The sequence below is a fragment of the Lissotriton helveticus genome, chromosome 5_1, assembly GCF_964261635.1.
Source record: "Lissotriton helveticus chromosome 5_1, aLisHel1.1, whole genome shotgun sequence".
Taxonomy (NCBI): Eukaryota; Metazoa; Chordata; class Amphibia; order Caudata; family Salamandridae; genus Lissotriton; species Lissotriton helveticus.
The window spans coordinates 268,232,986-268,254,034 of record NC_136065.1 but is presented as its reverse complement, the minus strand read 5'-3'; the positions used below and the strand labels follow the sequence as shown (position 1 = coordinate 268,254,034).

General features: G+C 48.6%; 1 protein-coding gene across 8 annotated transcripts in view; it reads left to right on the top strand.

Moving 5' to 3' along the window:
• Positions 1 to 20,588, top strand: part of RGS3 (regulator of G protein signaling 3) — a 945,383-nt gene extending 924,795 nt beyond the window's left edge. For 6 of the 8 annotated variants that reach the window (XM_078642175.1, XM_078642174.1, XM_078642173.1 and 3 more), the window contains 4 exons: positions 14,055 to 14,156; positions 14,994 to 15,055; positions 17,009 to 17,175; positions 19,209 to 20,588. In XM_078642175.1, coding sequence (XP_078498301.1) covers positions 14,055 to 14,156; positions 14,994 to 15,055; positions 17,009 to 17,175; positions 19,209 to 19,394 — 517 coding nt within the window. In that variant the 3' untranslated portion in view covers positions 19,395 to 20,588. Of the gene's footprint in view, positions 1 to 13,106; positions 13,665 to 14,054; positions 14,157 to 14,993; positions 15,056 to 17,008; positions 17,176 to 19,208 lie in introns of those variants that run through there. The other 2 variants (XM_078642180.1, XM_078642181.1) reach the window with 2 other exon arrangements.
• Positions 20,589 to 21,049: the final 461 nt, after the last annotated feature.

Below are 21,049 nucleotides of genomic sequence, written 5' to 3'. Positions count from 1 at the left end.
CTGTGTGTTTACCTCAAGCGCTTACTCACCCTGTGTATATACCTCAAGCTCCATCTCACCCTGTGTATATACCTCAAGCTCCATCTCACCCTGTGTATATACCTCAAGCGCTTCCTCACCCTGTGTATATACCTCAAGCGCTTCCTCACCATGTGTATATACCTCAAGCGCTTCCTCGCCCTGTGTATATACCTCAAGCTCCATCTCACCCTGTGTGTATACCTCAAGCGCTTCCTCACCCTGTGTATATACCTCAAGCGCTTCCTCATCCTTTGTATATACCTCAAGCGCTTCCTCATCCTTTGTATATACCTCAAGCGCTTCCTCACCCTGTGTATATACCTCAAGCGCTTCCTCACCCTGTGTATATACCTCAAGCGCTTCCTCACCCTGTGTGTATACCTCAAGCGCTTCCTCGCCCTGTGTATATACCTCAAGCGCTTCCTCACCCTGTGTATATACCTCAAGTGCTTCCTCACCCTGTGTATATACCTCAAGCGCTTCCTCACCCTGTGTGTATACCTCAAGCGCTTCCTCGCCCTGTGTATATACCTCAAGCTCCATCTCACCCTGTGTATATACCTCAAGCTCCATCTCACCCTGTGTATATACCTCAAGCGCTTCCTCACCCTGTGTTTACCTCAAGCGCTTACTTACCCTGTGTATATACTTCAAACTCCATCTCACCCTGTGTGTATACCTCAAGCGCATCCTCACCCTGTGTATATACCTCAAGCGCTTCCTCACCCTGTGTATATACCTCAAGCGCTTCCTCGCCCTGTGTATATACCTCAAGCTCCATCTCACCCTGTGTGTATACCTCAAGCACTTCCTCGCCCTGTGTATATACCTCAAGCTCCATCTCACCCTGTGTATATACCTCAAGCTCCATCTCAACCTGTGTATATACCTCAAGCGCTTCCTCACCCTGTGTTTACCTCAAGCGCTTCCTCACCCTGTGTGTTTACCTCAAGCGCTTACTCACCCTGTGTATATACCTCAAGCGCTTCCTCACCCTGTGTATATACCTCAAGCGCTTCCTCACCCTGTGTGTATACCTCAAGCGCTTCCTCGCCCTGTGTATATACCTCAAGCTCCATCTCACCCTGTGTATATACCTCAAGCTCCATCTCACCCTGTGTATATACCTCAAGCGCTTCCTCACCCTGTGTGTTTACCTCAAGCGCTTACTCACCCTGTGTATATACCTCAAGCTCCATCTCACCCTGTGTATATACCTCAAGCTCCATCTCACCCTGTGTATATACCTCAAGCGCTTCCTCACCCTGTGTTTACCTCAAGCGCTTACTCACCCTGTGTATATACCTCAAGCTCCATCTCACCCTGTGTATATACCTCAAGCTCCATCTCACCCTGTGTATATACCTCAAGCACTTCCTCACCCTGTGTGTTTACCTCAAGCGCTTCCTCACCCTGTCTATATACCTCAAGCTCCATCTTATCCTGTGTGTATACCTCAAGCTCCATCTCACCCTGTGTGTATACCTCAAGCTCCATCTCACCCTGTGTGTATACCTCAAGCTCCATCTCACCCTGTGTGTATACCTCAAGCTCCATCTCACCCTGTGTGTATACCTCAAGCTCCATCTCACCCTGTGTGTATACCTCAAGCTCCATCCCACCCTGTGTGTATACCTCAAGCGCTTCCTCACCCTGTGTGTATACCTCAAGCTCCATCTCACCCTGTGTGTATTCCTCAAGCTCCATCCCACCCTGTGTGTATACCTCAAGCTCAATCTCACCCTGTGTATATATTCCCCAAACTACTGATCCTTATTGTATAAACCAGCTGCAGCTGCCTCAAGCTCCTCACCCTGCGTACATGCCTCGAGCTCCTACCTTGTCTGTGTATACACCCTCGAGCTCCCCTTAAGTATATGCCGTATACCTCAAGCTCCTCCTCACCCTGCGTATATGCCACTTCCCTCAAACTCCTCACTCTGCGTATATGCCACTTACCTCAAGCTCCTCGCCCTGTGTATATGCCACTTCCCTCAAACTCCTCGCCCTGTGTATATGCCACTTACCTCAAGCTCCTCGCCCTGTGTATATGCCACTTACCTCAAGCTCCTCGCCCTGTGTATATGCCACTTACCTCAAGCTCCTCACCCTGTGTAGATGCCACTTACCTCAAGCTCCTCGCCCTGTGTAGATGCCACTTACCTCAAGCTCCTCGCCCTGTGTATATGCCACTTACCTCAAGCTCCTCGCCCTGTGTATATGCCACTTACCTCAAGCACCTCGCCCTGTGTATATGCCACTTACCTCAAGCTCTTCACCCTGTGTAGATGCCACTTACCTCAAGCTCCTCGCCCTGTGTATGTCACTTACCTCAAGCTCCTCACCCTGCGTATATGCCACTTACCTCAAGCTCCTCACCCTGCGTATATGCCACTTACCTCAAGCTCCTCGCCCTGTGTATATGCCACTTACCTCAAGCTCCTCGCCCTGTGTATATGCCACTTACCTCAAGCTCCTCGCCCTGTGTATATGCCACTTACCTCAAGCTCCTCACCCTGTGTAGATGCCACTTACCTCAAGCTCCTCGCCCTGTGTAGATGCCACTTACCTCAAGCTCCTCGCCCTGTGTATATGCCACTTACCTCAAGCTCCTCGCCCTGTGTATATGCCACTTACCTCAAGCTCCTCACCCTGTGTAGATGCCACTTACCTCAAGCTCCTCGCCCTGTGTATATGTCACTTACCTCAAGCTCCTCGCTCTGTGTATATGCCACTTACCTCAAGCTCCTCGCCCTGTGTAGATGCCACTTACCTCAAGCTCCTCGCCCTGTGTAGATGCCACTTACCTCAAGCTCCTCGCCCTGTGTAGATGCCACTTACCTCAAGCTCCTCGCCCCGTGTATATGCCACTTACCTCAAGCTCCTCGCCCTGTGTAGATGCCACTTACCTCAAGCTCCTCGCCCTGTGTATATGTCACTTACCTCAAGCTCCTCACCCTGCGTATATGCCTCGAGGACCTCACTTGTCTTTATATATACCTCAGGCGCCTCACCTTTTTCTGTGCATATGCCTCAGGATCTACACACGTCTTTTCAGCGCCAGGATACCCGTGGGGGATAGAGCGCTTTATAAATACTGGATACATTACATCTTCATTGGCTATCCGTGCCCCCTGACCCCACCGCACTGTGTCCACGTACACAAGGTCCACTGGATGTCCACTTGCCCCAGACTCCTGCAGTCCGCGTGCCCGACACTCCCCGCGCTCCGTCTGCCTCGGTGCTCTCCGGGCGAGTTTCACCGGAATGTGCAGGGACAGCGGACCGTTGACACAGTGCACATCACACACTGGACGGTCTCGTATCACTTTTAGTAACGCGTTTAGGGTGTTTAAAAATGTAATCTGCATCAGGAAGTTGAGTCTTCTGAATTTGTGAGACCGCTTGCATTTCTTGTGAGCCGCCAGCAGTGGGCGCTGTGATGATGTTGCTGTGAGTTGCGTTCGCTTACTCCCTACTGCACAAGTATAATGAAACAAGCATTGGCATTGCCAATAGGTCTCGCTTTTGGGCCCTTATAAGTAGTTATGCAGCATAATTTCCTTGTTGCAACAACATAAAATGTTGCATGCATAAACACTTAGATGGTCCCAAAAGCGAGCCCTATTGGCTATTTGCAATGCAATAAGTCTTGCATTTAGGCAACTTTAAGCTGTTGGCATAGTAAATGACAATGCCTTTTTAATTTATTGTAAAAGTAAACATTTTTGAAAGTTATTGTCATTTACAATGCCATTATGTTCAATTTTAGTAAATGGGAGACCTATAGCATTGCAAATGATTGTTATTTATGATGTGTAGCCTGGCGTTGCGTGTGTGAGTGGCGTTGCGTGTGGGAGTGGCGTTGCGTGTGTGAGTGGCGTTGCGTGTGTGAGTGGCGTTGCGTGTGTGAGTGGCGTTGCGTGTGTGAGTGGCGTTGCGTGTGTGAGTGGCGTTGCGTGTGTGAGTGGCGTTGCGTGTGTGAGTGGCGTTGCGTGTGTGAGTGGCGTTGCGTGTGTGAGTGGCGTTGCGTGTGAGAGTGGCGTTGCGTGTGTGAGTGGCGTTGCGTGTGTGAGTGGCGTTGCGTGTGTGAGTGGCGTTGCGTGTGTGAGTGGGGTTGCGTGGATGAGTGGGGTTGCGTGGATGAGTTGCGTTGCGTGTGTGAGTGGTGTTGCTTGGGTGAGTGGCGTTGCGTGGGTGAGTGTGGTGTTGCGTGGATGATAGTGGGCTTGCGTGGGTGTGAGTGGCGTTGCGTGTCTGTAAGTGTTGCTGTGTGGGTGAAAGTGGCACAGAGCCTTTGATGTGGCCTGGCGCAGGAGAAATGCTGCTGCTGCTAATTAAATACAAGAGCGCCCGGGAAGCGGCCGGGAAACACAAGTACGGCCGGCCACATAATTAGGGGAGGAGAAGCCGCACAGCACACGCTGGGAGAAGCCCTTTGATGTGCTGTGCGGCCGTGATGCGCGCTCTGTGCTGGGGGAGGGCCATTAGCCTGAACTCGCGGCAAGATCAAACGAAGGGTGGGAGGGACATTGAGGAACAGATGGCCATGAAAGTGTATGGGCCAAAAGCGCGTGCCTGTGGCCACGTGCACTCGAAGAAAACGCCACGAAAAAATGCGGTGGTTTGACAATCAGTTCGAGCACTTGAATTCTCGCCATTTCCCATTCCTTTGGAATGGTAAAGGACGAGACCTAAAAAAGGCCAAGTGAAATAAAGGTTATTTCTTTTTCATGCAAATTGTTCGATGCCTTTGAGGCCGGAGTTTTTAACAGCGCCCCGCATTCGCACTGGTTCGATGAAACTACGCCTATGTACGTCCCTCCCACCCTGGATTTTAAAGAGCCAGCCAGTCAAAATGGAAAAATCTGTTACTTGTGCCCAGTCTTGCATCTGCCACAGCCAGAATCCCAGACCGTTCCTTAAGTTGATGACGGCTGTAAAAGCTATTGTGATATTTCTCACTAGATGACCAGTTCACCTTTATCCTCATCCTCCGTGTATGTCTTGCCTTCCTTAATTGTAACCCTAAACCTTACCATGAACTAAGCTTAAACCTTTCTGTAAGCCTGACCCTATGAATTAATCTTTCCCTACCTGCCTAACATCAGACCTAACCATACGTCTAATCCAAGCCATACATCCTATCCCTATCTGAAGCCTGACTCCTACCCATAATCTTTGCCCCTTTGTCTAACCCTAGACCACTCCATAACCCTCATTCTAACATCAAGCCTAACCCTAAATCTAATCCTAGCCAAATATCTTATCCCAAAGCGTGACTCCTACCCATAACCTTTGTCTAACCTTAGACCTATCCATAACCCTCATTCTAACATTAAGCCTAACCCTAAATCTCATTGTTGCCATAAAGCTTAGCCATACCCATGCCCTAAGTCTAACCCTAAACCATACCTTATTCACTGAAGTTAACCCAAACCTACCATTTATCATAATCCTAAACGCAACACTACTACTTGCCTTAGACATCTCTTTATCCCTAATACCTACTCTAATCTATTCAGTGTCAATGTAGAGCAGGAAGTGCATTGTTTTGTAGACACAAGTATTTTGTTTGGTCGCCTATAGGGGTATTCATTATAGTGGCGCGTTGATGCAATGGCTTTTATGTAAGTGTTCCTCAATGTACCAAGTTGGATGTTGGGTGGAGTGAGTAGGTATCATAGAGGTTGCATCAGGTCTGCTGCCTCTGCTATTCTCCTGGACGAGATGTACCTCGTGGATCAAGTGCATGGCTGAGCTGGGGGCCATGTGGAGTTGGTAATTCAAGACCAGATGTAAATGGGCTGGCCTTCTCTTCTGTCACTGGTTCTATATTGGGTGACATTAGTTTGACATCTTGTAAGGACAGGCATATGTATCATAGTTCTACTTCTGACGGGTGCTTCTAATCGCAGATTCCTCTCCTTTACTGGATCCAGATTTTTTAACAGTAGTGCTCTCACGTGCTAGATGATGCTGTGCGGCTTTACATTGACCTCATTCCACCTTGGACATGATGGAGATGGGCAGCATATAATCATGCCTGTTGCTTGGCGATGTCACTTTCTTTCTTTCCACGCCATTATACGTGGATCCAGAGCTCTGCTCCCTTTCGCCACTTGACAAATTTTTTCCACAATTTCGTTCCAGTGTGCATAGAAACAATGCCCATACCAAAGACTACAGGATTGAAACAGTGTCATGATTGTCTGCAATAGATGTTGGTGACTGACCCCTCACGAGATCGGTCACTGGTGCTCAAGCTCAGGGCTTAACTCCAAGGTGCGCGAAGTGTGTGCTCTCAAGCTGTATGCTGCTGAACACCAAAAGAAGCCTGGGATCTCATGCAAGTCCCGCTCCACCTCCAATTTGAGGGTGCAGACTCATTCTGCTTTTAAAGTTGCTCCTGGACCAGGTCCTTTTTGCGATTGAGGTCTTCTGGTAAGTCAAAATCTAAGAAAAAAGGCAAGTCGTTGAAGGCGGACTCTGGACCCCATCCTGCCACACTCTGTTAACCGAGAAATCGGGAGGATGTCAAGGTGCAACTCATCTTGTTCCTGGTCATGGAGGAGATTCCTCAACTGGTCCCACTGCATCCCAAATTTCCTGGTCCATCAGTGACGCTGCAGCAGGGAAAGGCCTATAAGAAGGCCATACTGTGTATTTTTCTCAGTCTTTCTGCTCCCTCTGGCATGACGGTGGATCGATCAAGATCAGACATTTTCTACCAGTGTTGGACCATCACAGCCTACAGACAGGCCCTCCAAAATGTCCAACATAGCTATGTCGTACCATTACTTTGCAAACCACCTCAACTTCCTCCCACTTCAAAGCAGCTTTTGGGCGAGCACCTTTCCATCTTGCTGCAAGAGGTGCAGACTCTACTGGCCAAAGGGGCCAGCAAGAAGGTGACAATCTCTGAAGTAGGAACGGGTTGCTACTCCCTTTACTTCTTCCTGTAGAAGGATGGAAGCCTTCATTCTGTTTTAGGTCTGTGGTCTCTGAATGCCTTCCTCTAGAAGGAGAATTTCAAAATGCTCACTTTCGCCCAGGTTCTCTCTGCCCAGGATCCAAACAAAATGGTTGCCTGAAACCTGCAGGATGCTTATTTCCACGTCCCATCCTGCTGTCCCGCAGGTGCGAGCTGCAGTTCCGCTTGCCATTGAGGCCTTCCTGTCACCCATAAAGGGAAGAGTAATGCAGGTTCTCACAAACAATACCATCGCCACTGGTATTGCAACAAGCAGGAGGGAGTGGGGTCTTGAGTCCTATTCCAGGAGGTACTGCCTTTCTGAAGTTGTCTTGCACTTAATGGAAATTACTTGATTTTGAACCCCCTGGCAGGACTTTTAAACGCCAGATCAGATGAACACAGCCTCTGGCGGATCACAAATTGTAGCTACATCCCAAGGTGGCGCAGGGAATCTACCAGCAGTGAGGAGGACCCTTGCTAGATCAGTTCACCACTGTCAAATGTGGCGTGTCAAAATTGCTGCGCATTGGAGTTCCCAAGAATGCACTTTCTAGACGACTCATTCAAGCTAGAGTTTCCGCCACTGCGTCTCCTCCCCGAGTTCTGAAGATCATCACGAATGAACAGGCTCACGTCATCCTAGTGGCTCCAGATTGGCAATGTGAGTATGGTACGGGTACTTCTGGGCATGAGCATTTGTCCTCCCATCAGACTACCACTGCAGGAAGATCTTCTGTCCTTGAAGCAGGGTTGAGTTCTGCACCCAAACCACCATCTACACCTCCATTCTTGGAGATTGAGAAGCGGCAATTTGCTGTGTTTGATCTACCACCAGCGGTTGAGGATGTCATCCTTGCATTCAGGAGTCCCGCTACAAAGTCCATCATTGACTGGCTCTGGGACAAGTTTGTGGCCTGCTGTGGAGTCCGCAACACTACCCCTTAAAGGCCAAACTGTTGGATATGTTACTATTAGTTCTGTCTCTAGCCCAGCAAGGCCTTGCAGGTGGTACTACCAGAAGTTATTTGCTGGCCCTTGCTACTTTTTTGCCTTTATCGGGCCAACCATCCTTGCTTAAATCATCTATTGTGATTTGTTTTATTAAAGAATTGACACACATGTTCCCTTTCAAATCTTTTGGGATGCCACAGTGCGACCCTAATTTAGTCTTTACCTTCTCATGTGCGCTCTATTTGAGCCCTTGCACTGCTGATGGTTGTCATGTCTGACTCTCAAAACTGCCTTTCTTATGGCAATCACTTCAGCTTGTTGCATAAGTGAGCTCAAGGCTCAGTGCCTTAAACAACTTTTTCCCAGACAAGATGGAGCTGAGAACCAGAGCGTCCTTTTTGACGAAACTTGGGACGGTGCTTCACGTTGTCCACTCCATTACTCTTCCAACGATTTGTGCAAAGAACTGTAAGGCAGTGCAGAAAAGGATTCTGTCATGGTCTTTAGTCCCCTGCATTCGGATCTGCTACCCACTGACCAAAAAGCATCCTCCTGGAGGTCTGAGAGCCATGTCCACCAGGGCCAAGGGCGCTATCAGGCCATAGATATCAACAGGCATTTTCACCAAACACTACTGCCTTGACAGCCAGGTCCGATGTGAAAAGCATTTGACCTGTTTGATCCTGCAGTACCTTCTGGTCTGAGTCCTCTCCACAGACCCTCTGCCTCAGAGAGATGCTGCTTTGCTATCTTTTCCAGAGGGGAGGAATCTGTGGTTAGAAGCATATATCAAAAGAATAAGTTAGTTCCCTTTAGTAACCCTCTTTCTTGAGGGTTGTGTATCTAACCAGAGATTCTTTCTGCCACCCCCCCTGACCCACCCCCCCACACACACTTCCCAATGTTTAGATCTTCATAATGGTACCTCTGATTCTTATGTGCTCTGCGTCCGAGGGCACAGAAAGAGTCTAGCAAGAAACAGACGTCGACGTGTAGAGGTGGCGCTCATGTGCTCACTTCCTGGGCAGAATAAAGTCCGCATGAGAGTCCCACTGTGCCCCCTAGTGGAATGCGGGAGCACAGCTATGAAAATGTCTGTGCCCAGTCTGGAGCGTGGGGAATATTCTAAAGGTGTAGAATCTGCGGTTACATAGAGTGTCCTCCAGAAAGAGTGTTATCCAAGATGAGCAGAGCCACTTGATTTATGTGATGATGCTTCTTTTTTTCGTCTAGTTATGGATATGACACATTTACCACACACACCTGCTGCATAATCTGCAGATTGTAACAAAAAAAAATAGTTTCTAGCTCAAACGGATCAAAAGTTACTGAAAAACATGGGAACGTGGGTTTATGCGCAGTGGAAGGCGCGTTGCAGAGGTTAACTGGTCATCTTTCAGTTGCTTTTGTCTGTATTTGGTTGTTAAGCTGGCACTAATGAGGTTAAATCTTAACCCAGACGGTAAAAATTACAAAATAACGAAGTAATAGTGTGAAAAAAGTGCCACATTATGCCGTATCATTTTCCTTTTCTTGCTTCATATTTTACTGAACCCTTCCGCATAATTTGGTGCTCCCATGCCGCATAATTCCAGCGGCCTTACAGATAACAGGTAACTTGTACATGACAGGGTTGCTGTGATAAGAGATCAAATGAACAGATGAATGGTTTGCCCCAGACAGAGCTGGGATTAGGTAGTCGGGATACAACTGAAGCAGGACTGTGTGCCCTTCGCAGCGCATTCTTACATGCCATGGGTATCGACGTGTGTGTTTCTCTATAGGGCATTATACCAATGGGTTCCATTGAGAGGCAGCCCCCGTCCATGAACCCTGGAAAGCGTCCATGATGGGGCCATTGTAATCTTTTCTTGTATGAGACCATTGAACGACTTGCCTCAGAGGACTTTGTATTCTAGCAATCAAAAGGGAGGGTTTTGCAGGGCACAAGTCCTAACAAAAGAAGTGAGGGGACGCTGACGTCACGACAGGAAGTGACGTCACAACAGGTGGCTTGCACCATCAGACTCATTGCCTCCCCTCGCTCACCCCTTAGATGCGATTGCATCAGATGAGCCAGTGCGTGAGCAGCGTTCTGAATTACCTCCGATCTCTCCCCAGAGAGGCCAAAGAGTGAATGTGTGCCTCCATTTGCTCCAGTAATCGAGCTCCTGGTAAAATAAGTGGGGGGACGCCGCCCACCCGCGTGGTACCTCGATTCGAGCCCTGGATTTGAGCGAGTAGGAAGTGGTGGCGCTCCGCTATATTTGCGTACGTGTTAAGGGAAAGCTCAAGTGCATGCGGTGCTAAACAGGTAGGGGAGACCCCTAGAGCCCCTAAATGCGTGCAGGAGAACTCCTACACCCACGTGATAACTCCCAATCCTGGGCACACATATATTAGTGTATACAAAAAAGGTCAAAATTAACACAAGTCCATTGGAAAATCAATTTGAATAAAGTTCGCAGAAGAGTCTTTTCTTATTTCTTTAATTCAAACCATGTAGAATTGAATACTTTGCAGAGTAACAATGACCGATTCATTACTGGGCTCTCTGCCCGTGAGCAAAGTCAGGGCTCTAACCCAGTTAAACGCCTTCCTGGGAAGAGATGATGCTAAAGGCCGCTTATAGCCGGATGTCCTCGCCCCCACCCCCTCCTCCAATAATGTATTTTTGAAGGCTATTGATTCATCCACGCATTCCTAGTGCGATGCATCGGCCTTTTCATGTTCACTGTGGAATGCTAGCGCCACCCACTGGGATGCTCTGGGCATCAACAATTTGTTTCTGACAGCATGTGACACTCTCCCGGAAGTGCTGCAGGCTGTGCTGAAAATAGTTAGCAAATTAGCAAGGATATAAGGTGCCAGTGGGTCATCCGGCCACTTCGTCTATCAGGAGTTAGCGGGCGGAGCTGAGGCCGAGGGCATGGACAGGACACCCCGGGCCTCGGTCTGAAATGGAGCACTGGCTGTGAGTACTCACTGCACGCTCCCTTCCAAAGTGCTGCTTCTGTGCCTCTTAGAAGCGTTAAAGTGCTTGTTATCATACCGTTTTACTATGCCAGTGCTGGTGAACTGTACAACCAAGTAATTCGCGTGTACAATTCATAAAGTGTAGTCTAGCAGGAAATCCACGGCTAAATATGGCAATCTAGACAGCGCCATGAAACACACTCTTCCAGAAACTGATCGCCAAGAACGAATCAGCTGACTTGAGTGAGTAGGGTGGTGTGAAGGTGAACTTTACATTATTTCAGAAGCTTGGATAGTTACATCGGCCTGACCTGCATATATAGCGAGCCGCACATAGAAGGCACTGCACTGGTGAGATGGTGCTCCTGGGATACGAGTACTGCCCTGCCAAAGAATAGTGCCAGTACTGCCCTTTCCAAGTGTGGCCGCACTGCTGAGGTGTGACTCGCTGTTTCCTTGAAAGTACTGCAGCGCAGCTGAAAGGTGTCAGTACTGCCCCATTTAAGTATGGCAGTGCTTCTCATTCACATTATGTTCAATTGCAGAACTGCAGAGAAGTGTCAGTCCTGCTTAACTTAGGATCCTCATGTTGAGTGCCGTCGTCAATTATCCGTAGTTTGTATGTGGGGTGAAAAGCGCTGGTATTGTCCCTCTGAGTGTTTTCAGCTCTGTCCAGAGTAGGATATTGATGCTGAGAGCGGCTTGCACTTTGCCATTCGGAGTATTGCAATGCCCCTGGAGATTGCCATACACTTCCCGTAAAGTAGATGGTGGTGCTTCTGGCACTTGCACTGTCCCATTCAATGTGTGATTGTGTTAGGGATGATTGACAGCGAGGTCAGGTTGTGCCCGGCTCGTGGGAAGGGCAGGCCAGAACCTGGTCTGCCCCCGAGGGCCCATCTCAGGTGTTGCGTGGCTGCTGTGAAGTACCTGTCAGCACCTGGCCTGCCCTCCAGTGACGTAACGTAAAATCATGGTGCCCCCTGCAGTATCTGAGGAGGGGCCCGCGAGTCTCTCATAAATGACATATATCATTGACCTTGTATTGACCCCGCCAAGCAGGGGCCTCGAATCCCCGTTTAAGGTATTGCTCTGCTGCTGAGAAGTGCCGGCCATCCCCTGGCTTGTCGGCAGGGCCCTGCTTCAAGTTCGCCGTGCTGCTGTGAAGTGCGGTCAGTGTCCGACCAGTAACTGCTTTAAGAACGGTAAAGTTGCGTCCACAGTATAAACTGTGGTCCTAAATTGTGCCTCAGCGTGGCTTTTGCTATTAATTGTATATCGGTGCTCTCGGCCGGGATTTGCCGCGGTCTGCTTGCCTGAGGGGCGTACCACGTTGTACCTTCCTGTCTCAGGTCAGGTGGTCTCCGTTGCTTCAGAGGTGAAGCACATAGGTGCCGTGCGGGTTGTCGGTGACACCAGTGACGTCTGTCATTAGTTGTGTGCGCGTGGCATACCCTGGTTTCCCGCCCATCGCCTAACCCACGCGCTGTTTACCTCATGACAAATTAACATCGCATGTTCGACTGAATATGCGACTTCAGGAGGTCTGTGGGTCGCTTCAATGGTGAGGTGGTAAAATCCACCTCACCACTGCAGAGGCCCTCAGACCCCTTGAAGTCGCAGCTTCCAGTCGCAGATGCGATGTTAACCTGTCATTGAGGTAAACAGCGCGTGGGTTGGGTAGCAGGGGCTCCAGGCATTTCCCCAGCCAGACCAATAGTGGAGTTTGTCCGATCTGCAGGTAAACAAAGCAAATCCCCCCCCCCCCCCCCCCCCCCCGTAGGTCACGAGGTGACGTCCGTATTGATCTGAACTCTTACACCATTGCTGCACTTTCAGCGCTGCAGAGCCTGACTAAAGTTTCTTAACTCGTAATAAAAGCAGAGTGCAGTTGGTTTCTGTAGCTCGCCCCCTGATTGACTGCTCGCCACCCGCCCCCTGCTCCTTCCCTTTGGTACGGATTTCTCAGGCCATGTGCTGTTGGAGTTTTGCCCTCCTCCCCTCAGAAAATGTTTCGCATTCAAAAATAGCCTGGCGTCATTTTTTGGCACTTTTTTCTCCCTCTCGCTCTCCTGAAAGGCTCCTCTATTCCTATGATTTGCTGCTTTTCCGGTCTGTGCGGGGCTGCCATGGCAACCGCTGGAGCAGTCATGATAAGTAGCCGTGCCAGCAGTCTTACTTCATAGCGGGCTCGGGTCCGGTGCATGCAGGCTGTGCTCCTCTCATCGGCCGTGGACAGGGATTCTAAGCGCATTGTGTGACCCTGGGCAAATCACTTCATCTCACTGGCACCCTGCGTCCTTGTTTGCAGGATTTGGAAGAGTTTGGAAACAGCTGTTCAGCACTTTATAAAACTTCTAGCGTTCTCACAGAGAGCCTCGCGTGGACCCCAGAGCCTCTGGTATCCCGGCGCCGGCACCACATGTGTTCGAGGGGCCGGGCTGGCACGCCTTGATCTTCGCCTGTGACTCCGCTGGGAAGCGCCGAGTACAGGCACAGCCCTGCCTTGGAGGCAGAGGGCTCCTGAGGCGGACTCGGGATTCAGAGCAGCTCTAGTCCTAAGTTACCGAGATCAGGGGGCATCGGAGCTCCGGGAGCAGAACATCTCGAGGGAAGCGATGCCCTTATTCCGCGACAGCCCCAAGCCGACGAGCCTGGACATCCACGCGGAGATGCTGCTGGCCGTGCACCGCAGCAAGAACGCGCCGGCCAGCGTGCAGCGGCGCCACACCATGAAAGAGTACGTCCTGCAGCGCCCAGAGGCGGCGCGTAGCGCTGTGCGCAAGAATGCGCCCCCGTTTTACACTTCTATTCTGTTCGCTTGCCGTTCCTGTTCTTTCTTGCACGCTGCAGTACGGCACTCTTACCCACACTCTTCCTGTGGGACCCCTAGTCTACCCCCCGCCCCCAGGGAGTAGTTCTACTCATTTAATGAAGTGTTTTTTGCCAAGGGTGGGAGATGGTCTGCTCTGTGGTGATGTTTAAGGGGGGCGCTTGCTCTGTGGTGAGGTTTTAGGGGGGCGCTACCTTGGTGAAGTAGACTGAAGCTGGCCAGTAAACCTCACACTGAACTCAACTCTTGTAAACAAGTGAAGCTTCGTGGTTCTAACCGCGCTCTCTGTCCCCCCAGGGCCAAGGACATGAAGAACCGCCTGGGCCTGTTCCGGAGGAGGAACGAGTCCCCGGGAGCCAACCCCGGGAGCAAGCTGGACAAAGCCGCCAAGACCGTCAGGTGAGTCCCCCACCCCTATCCTACCCCCCCCCCTCCTACCCCCCCCTCCTCCTGTACTTCTGCTCAAGATGTCGGCACTGTTGTGGTGAAAGCAGCTTGTTTCCGTCTGCTGAGGCCCTGTTATCGATTATCCTTGTATCTCACTTCTGCTGGTGTGTGCATGTCGCTGTTAGACGTCTGTCACGCGGCGCATCTTGGCGCCCTGTGCCTCGGTCTGCACGCTGGTGTGTGCTGTGTGTAGACACTCTCTCTGAGTGGTGGGTTCTTTCGACCCTCATATACCCCCCCCCCCCTTACTTGTTCTGCTATGCTCACTCTTGCTGCAGCAGTGATACCGCGTCTCCTAAGCATATCCGATATATTGACTCTTGTAAGGACCCTTCACTGAAGCTCTAAAAGTTGTTCTTTCAGTTATAATTGCTTCTGCTGAAAGCGTTATCGGTTCTTTTAAGACTTATTTCGATTACTTTGTTTGTTGTGCACTGTGTAAGAGAAGTGAGTGGGTTAACGCACTGGCCTGAATACATACCTGTGTCCTGTAAGCCTCAGGTCCAAGTTAAAGCAGGGTAGGCTCAGCCTTTCATCTTCGTAAAGGTTGTAAAAATGAGTACAGATGCCTTGAATAATCTTTTTTAGACGGCCTGTGTATCCTGCTCCTAACCTAGTATATCATATAATGGTCCTTACTGATTCTGCTAAGGAGGCTGTCTGTTGTGTCTGCCCCAGAAGGCTGCTGTTGTGCCAGCTTGGCCAGTGTTGCACAGTGCCCCGGAAAGTTGATAAAGTGCTTGCAGATACTTTATTCCTAGTCTTACTGTTCTCTTCCTACCCTTGCAGGCCTCTACCCGAAGATGCTGTCAAGTGGGGCGAATCCTTCGACAAGCTATTACTACACAAATGTAAGTTTTGGGCCTTCCTTACTCTTGCCACCCTAATGTAGTGATCAATGTAGCCTTCACTCCAAAGGGCTCTCAAATAAACAGAAGTTTATGGTGAATGTTTTAATGTATAAAAAAAGACAGTCATTCTATCTCTCTTTATTAAACAGTTAATTAAAACTGTAACATACTAGCAACATATTGATACTCAGTAAAATATTAAAAATAGGTAAAATTAATCAGTTATGTACACACTTATAAATCTGGATAAATCAGTCATTCTATCGTGCAGGCCCTGTCAGTCTTGAGTACCTGCTCCTACTTCTCTCCCTACAAATACCGACATATCTAGATACTCGTGATCAGGATGTTTAATTGGGATCACAGAACTGGTCCAGTTAGGACCCTGAGCGCCAGTGCCATGACTCAGTCCCTGATTCATCCACCATCCTGCAGCTGCACATCCCACCTCCCACACCGGTGGCGTTGAGACTCCCGGCACTCCTCGGGGGGCCTGCTCCAGTCCCAGTGGGACTGCGCTGGGACTCCTCAGCAGGGACAGTACTGATGCGTTCAGGAGGCCTGATATACGCATGATGGGTTCGCAGTGATGTTTGCAGGGTGGACCCCAATTACTTCGATCCCAATTGCTTTGATTACAGTCACATCGGCCCTACCATTGCCTAGACTGGCGCATTACCTAACGTTGACCATTAGCTCAACTTGACCATTAACTCAACCTGCCCAGTACGCTTGTTTGGCCATTCATTTGACTTGACCATGAACTAATCTACCCAATACAGGTAACTGACCATTAATTTGACTTGACCTTTAACTCAACCTGATCAATACACATAACTAAACATTCATTTGAGTTGATCGTTACTTTGACTTGATAATTACTTTGTCTTGATCATTACCTTGGGCAGGGCCTTACTGTGATTGACGATTACTTGACTTGCCGCTTGCTCCCAAATTGATTAGGACAACAGTTCGAATAGTAAGTCTACTCAGTCGAAGTGACAGTCACTAAGTAAAGGTCAAGTCATAGTGTTGGTTTTTCAATGAGTTGGCACCTAAAGTGATGATCAGATGAAGTCATGCTTGGTTCAAAGTAAAGTTCATCTGTAATTACCAGTCAATGGAAATAATGGTCCGGCAGAAGTAATAGTCCTAAGTCAGGGGCAAATGGAGGTAATGGTGGGGCCAAAATAAAACCCAGATCAGAGTAGTAGCGAGTCAAAGAAGTCTAGTCACTACATCAACTATATCCCTTGAGAAGGAGGCTGATACTGTATTTCAACTCCATCCTTCACCTCATGCGCCACCTCTTGAGGTGCCCTAAGGTTACAAACCCATTCATTTTGGGCCAGTCTCCTGATGGAAAGTGCCCATCCACAGCAGGAGCGAATGCAGTGTTACAGCTTTGGGGGTTTAAGCTCCCTTCCCCCTGCCATTTTGGCCCTTTCACCCTACTAGAAACAGGCCTCATTTGGTCCCTTGTGGTGGATCCGTAAGGCGGCTGTCTAGTATTGCTCTAATGTAGCACGCGCCTTACCCATCATATCAGAAAGAAAGAACCTATACATTCCACCCTATCCCAATATACCATTGTCCGAGTCCTCGTGTATTAGCCCATGCCAGTTCAAACAAAAACTCAGTATGCATCAATGCCACGCCTTCTTGACATGTACACTAAGCGTTGTAGACTGCAAAGCCCTGTGTAGGGAGAGTATGTGTGTAGTGTAAAGTCTTCACTATAAGACATCTGTTCGATGGAGTGCGCTTCCTTCCAGCAGCAGTAAGTGGTCACACAGTCTGTTGTTGTTGGTGTTCTGTGATTTCTGCTGTTCTTGGCTAGACCCTTGGCTGGCTGCTCTTGGGTCCAGCTCGTATACTGTATACACCGGTCTCTGGACATTGACTGTGTACTCCAGATCCTTGCTCTAAGTGCCCTGACCTTCTTCTTTGCAGATGGCCTGGCTTCCTTCCGAGCTTTCCTGCGCACTGAGTTCAGCGAAGAGAACCTGGAGTTCTGGCTTGCTTGTGAAGACTACAAGAAAATTAAATCGCAGTCCAAGATGATATCTAAGGCCAAAAAAATCTTTGCCGAATATATTGCAATCCAGTCGTGCAAAGAGGTAAGTTTGGTGGTTGTACGTCAAGGTCCTGTTAAGTTATATTAGTGGTGATTACAGAGTGCTGTCTACTTGCGGAGGGCTGCCTCGCGACACTATGTGACTAACAGAGGTGGGGAGGGGGTTGAAGGAAGGCTGAACCACTGGAGGTCTGGTCTGCAGACCATCATGCATCACCAATACTGCTGCTCCATGTAACATCCAAACTGTTCTTACGTATCTCTTGGTGCTCTGTGTACCACTTGATGCCATGTACCTTATGTTAGAAAGGTTACTGGTTCGTATTGGGCACAAATGCAAGGTTTGGCCTAAACTGAAGCGCTAAGCGCGTTCTTGGAATTTAAGATGGCTCTGCAGCGTGCGTACTATACCACAAGTCACCGATAAAGCAACTCCAGGCCCTTAGAGCCTTGTAAGACTGAAAGCCTCAATCTGCCCCAGTGGGCTTCTGAACTGTGACCTGCAGATTTCACAGGGATCTCTACAGCGGGTGCTCAATCCACTGAGCTATCTCATGTGTAGTTCCTCGAATGCCGACTTCCAGAGGAAGGGTCATTTAACACCTAATTGTGGCCTCTGAGTCTTTCGAGGCTCGTTGGAAGGTACGCGTACTGTGGTTCTTGGGTGTACTGTAGTGTAAAACTGGATGAATTTGTTTGATCTCAATTTAACTTATTCTGTGGTAAAAGGCTCTGTTTGATCTTGAGATCTAAAGGAACACGGTTGTACTGAGGTGTAAGGCTTTCTGGACTAGTGGAGTAGTACAGTTGAGTAAAACTGGCTGTTTTGATTTGAGATATTTTGATCAAATCTAATGACGGATGAGGTCTTAAGATCTCAAGTCTCTAGGGCGGTAATCAGGTGTAAAACTGGCTGCGGCCTGCAGAACTTGGGGTGTGTGTAAGGTAGTACTGTGGTGTAACGATGGATGAGGTCTTGAGAGCTCAAGTCTGTAGGGCGGTACTGGGCTATCAAACTGAATGTGGTCTTCAGGTTTTATGGTGTCTGTAGGGTGGCTTTGGGATGTAAAACTGAGTGCAGTGTTCAGATGTTAGTGTCTAGAGGTGGAATTTTGACTGATGCACGCAGATGTAGTGCTTTTTCACTTACAATTTAAGTTAGACTTAATGCAAGCCTCCCTCTAACCGGAAGCCGTGTAAAGTACTGAAATCGGGTGAATGATGTGAACAAATCTGTGAAATTAAACATAAGCTAGCAGCGTTTGCCCTGATGCCATTAAAGTTATACCCCATAAACCCACGTTTCTTTTGCTTGTCTAAGTGAGCCTTACCGAAAGTCTGTGTTGTGGGACGGTGTCTGATAGGAGACATTTTCCGGTACCCTGGACTCCTGCTCGGGTCACCATATAGCAAAGGCCCCAGTTGCAATTGGGCGATTTCAGGGTCAACCTCCTGCTAGCCAGCAAACGGGATGACAAGTTGGAGCACATTGAATCAGCCCCATGTATTTCCTCTCTCGGTTTGTGAGAGATGATATCTGAAATGAACAGGGTGAGCACGCGGATAGGTGAGCGTCAGGGACTGGAGTGTGTGTCTTTCACAGTTTGTATCCAAGAAAACAAGGCCTCTGTCTGTAGATAGTCCTACGCCTTATGCAAGGGATTTGATGCAGTTTTTGTGGACTGAGAACCAGTGCACTGATTGTAATCTGGATATTACCTGATCTGATCACATTTCTTTAGTCCAAGTAAGTCCCCAACTACAAGATTCTGAGTGTGTCCTATCTGGCAGGACAGAACACCAGTGCCAAAGTCAAGTCTGGTGGTGTGACAGCAGTGCTCACCAAAGTTCACTCATCACATGCCAGGAATGGCGAGATGGTTCTCAGCAGTTTAAAGTGGTAAAAGCAGCTTGTAAATACCGAATCACTTATATGTTTGACAAAGTTCAGAGTCATGTTTTCCAGATAAATGGAGAACATTACTGGGGTGGGTGTGTGATGTTGATCTGTGTAACTCTCAAATACTCCCTTCCTTGCTGTAGTGACTAAACAGATCTATTGTTCATGTCCTGCAGGTGAACTTGGATTCATACACCAGGGAACACACCAAAGACAACCTTCTGAGCATCAGCCGGACCTGCTTTGACCTGGCCCAGAAAAGGATATACGGACTGATGGAGAAGGACTCTTATCCCAGATTTCTCCGCTCGGACTTGTACTTGGATTTAATCAACCAGAAGAAGCCGATCTCGCCCTTGTAGACCTGGGCATGGCCGTCCTGGGGCGATCAGGAGGTGTATGTTTACATGATGCCAACGGCAGCCTCACGCCTCTCCGTCAGTGGACGCGTTGGTGTTTCTGCTGGTGCCAAGGTGTGGCAGCCATAAGTCTAGGCTGGCTGGGTCCTGTGGAAAGCCAGCTGCAGCTCAAGATGCCAGTGCCCGTCTGGTGCTGCCCCCAGAATCTTCCCTTCTCTCTGGTACGATGGATTTCTGGGAGTCCATCTTGACGTCTGCTGCATGAGCCGCAAGGGCTCCTGTGAAGCGGAGCGCAGAAGGCACGCATAAGTGGGCACGCGTACATGCTTAGGGCCCACGTTGCGTCATTGGGAGCCACAGAATGTATTCTGGAGCCACAACGGTTCTCGTTTGGGGGTTTTCAGCACGAGGAAGGAAAAATCTGGAAAAGGGCAAATCTGCTGCACTTGTCCAAAGATGGAAATGGCGACCCCCCCTTCCAAGGGGCAGTCTGTCGCGAGACGTTGCATCTCATTGGCAATGAATGGGACGGACAAACGCAGGATGTAATGACTGTTTCTGCGGAAGCTCGGGCTTGTTTTTTCCGAATTCCTTCCTGCCATTGAAGGCTGATAGAGCTGCCCCAGGTGGGGTGGGCTGCAGCTGCTCTTTCTGACCTTTGACTCCAGAATTATTTATTTCGAAGCCAAGCTGTAACTGGATGCTTAAATGCCTTTATTGTTTTTTATAGAAAAGTCTTTAAAATTCTTTATTTTCTTATTTTATAAGTGCAATATTTTTTAATAAGTTCCTTTATAAGTTACAACCATGACTGAACCTTATTCTATTTTAGGAGTCTGTACACATTTTCTAAATATGAGGCTTACTTAATGTACAATATTAAAGGTAACTTGTAACGTTGTGCTCCCTGGCAGCAGGCCGCTGGGGTACTAGGTCCTTGTGTGTACATTTTTATTATGTTTGACAAAGGCCACAGGAGCTTGTAAATACATCTCTTTAAAAGGACGTCTCATTGCTGCAAATAACAATGAAATATGACGGGGAAAATGCTTTCCCTTTTAGACACAAACTGTTTGTTAAGAGTTTGACAGAATGAAACATTATATTGTACATTGTTTACAACCTAGAGCATCTCAAAATCTGCAAAACAACGAATTATGTCATCGCGTTGGATAAATAAAACGAAAACAAAAAAAAGTGTTTCTTGGTTTCTCGACTTCCCTGCAGTTTTTTCATGTTCTGCTATTAGCAGGAAAGGATAGCACAATTGTGTTGTCTGTGTATCTGTTTCGTGTATGGCTGCAACAGGCCGCCCTGACATTGATCTTAGTAGTTGTTGTGCCCACCCCGACTCTCGAATATGCCTTGAAAGAGGTATTATTCTTGTATTTGAAAGCAAATGCACTTATTTGACGTGTCAACCAGACTTTAACTCAGTTTAATTTAGGGACCGGTGTTCCCTCACCTTTTGTGTGTGTTGACTCGTTGTGCTGCATTCGCAAAGCATTTGTGCATGCAAGTCACGCTTTCCGATTCAGGCCTATGCAAGTGCAAACCCACTTTTGAAGTGCACCACTAGTGTTTTTACAGTTGTGTAAAGATTTTACATGTTAGTGAATGTACTCCCAGAGCGCCAATGGAATACTTTAGGGCACGAA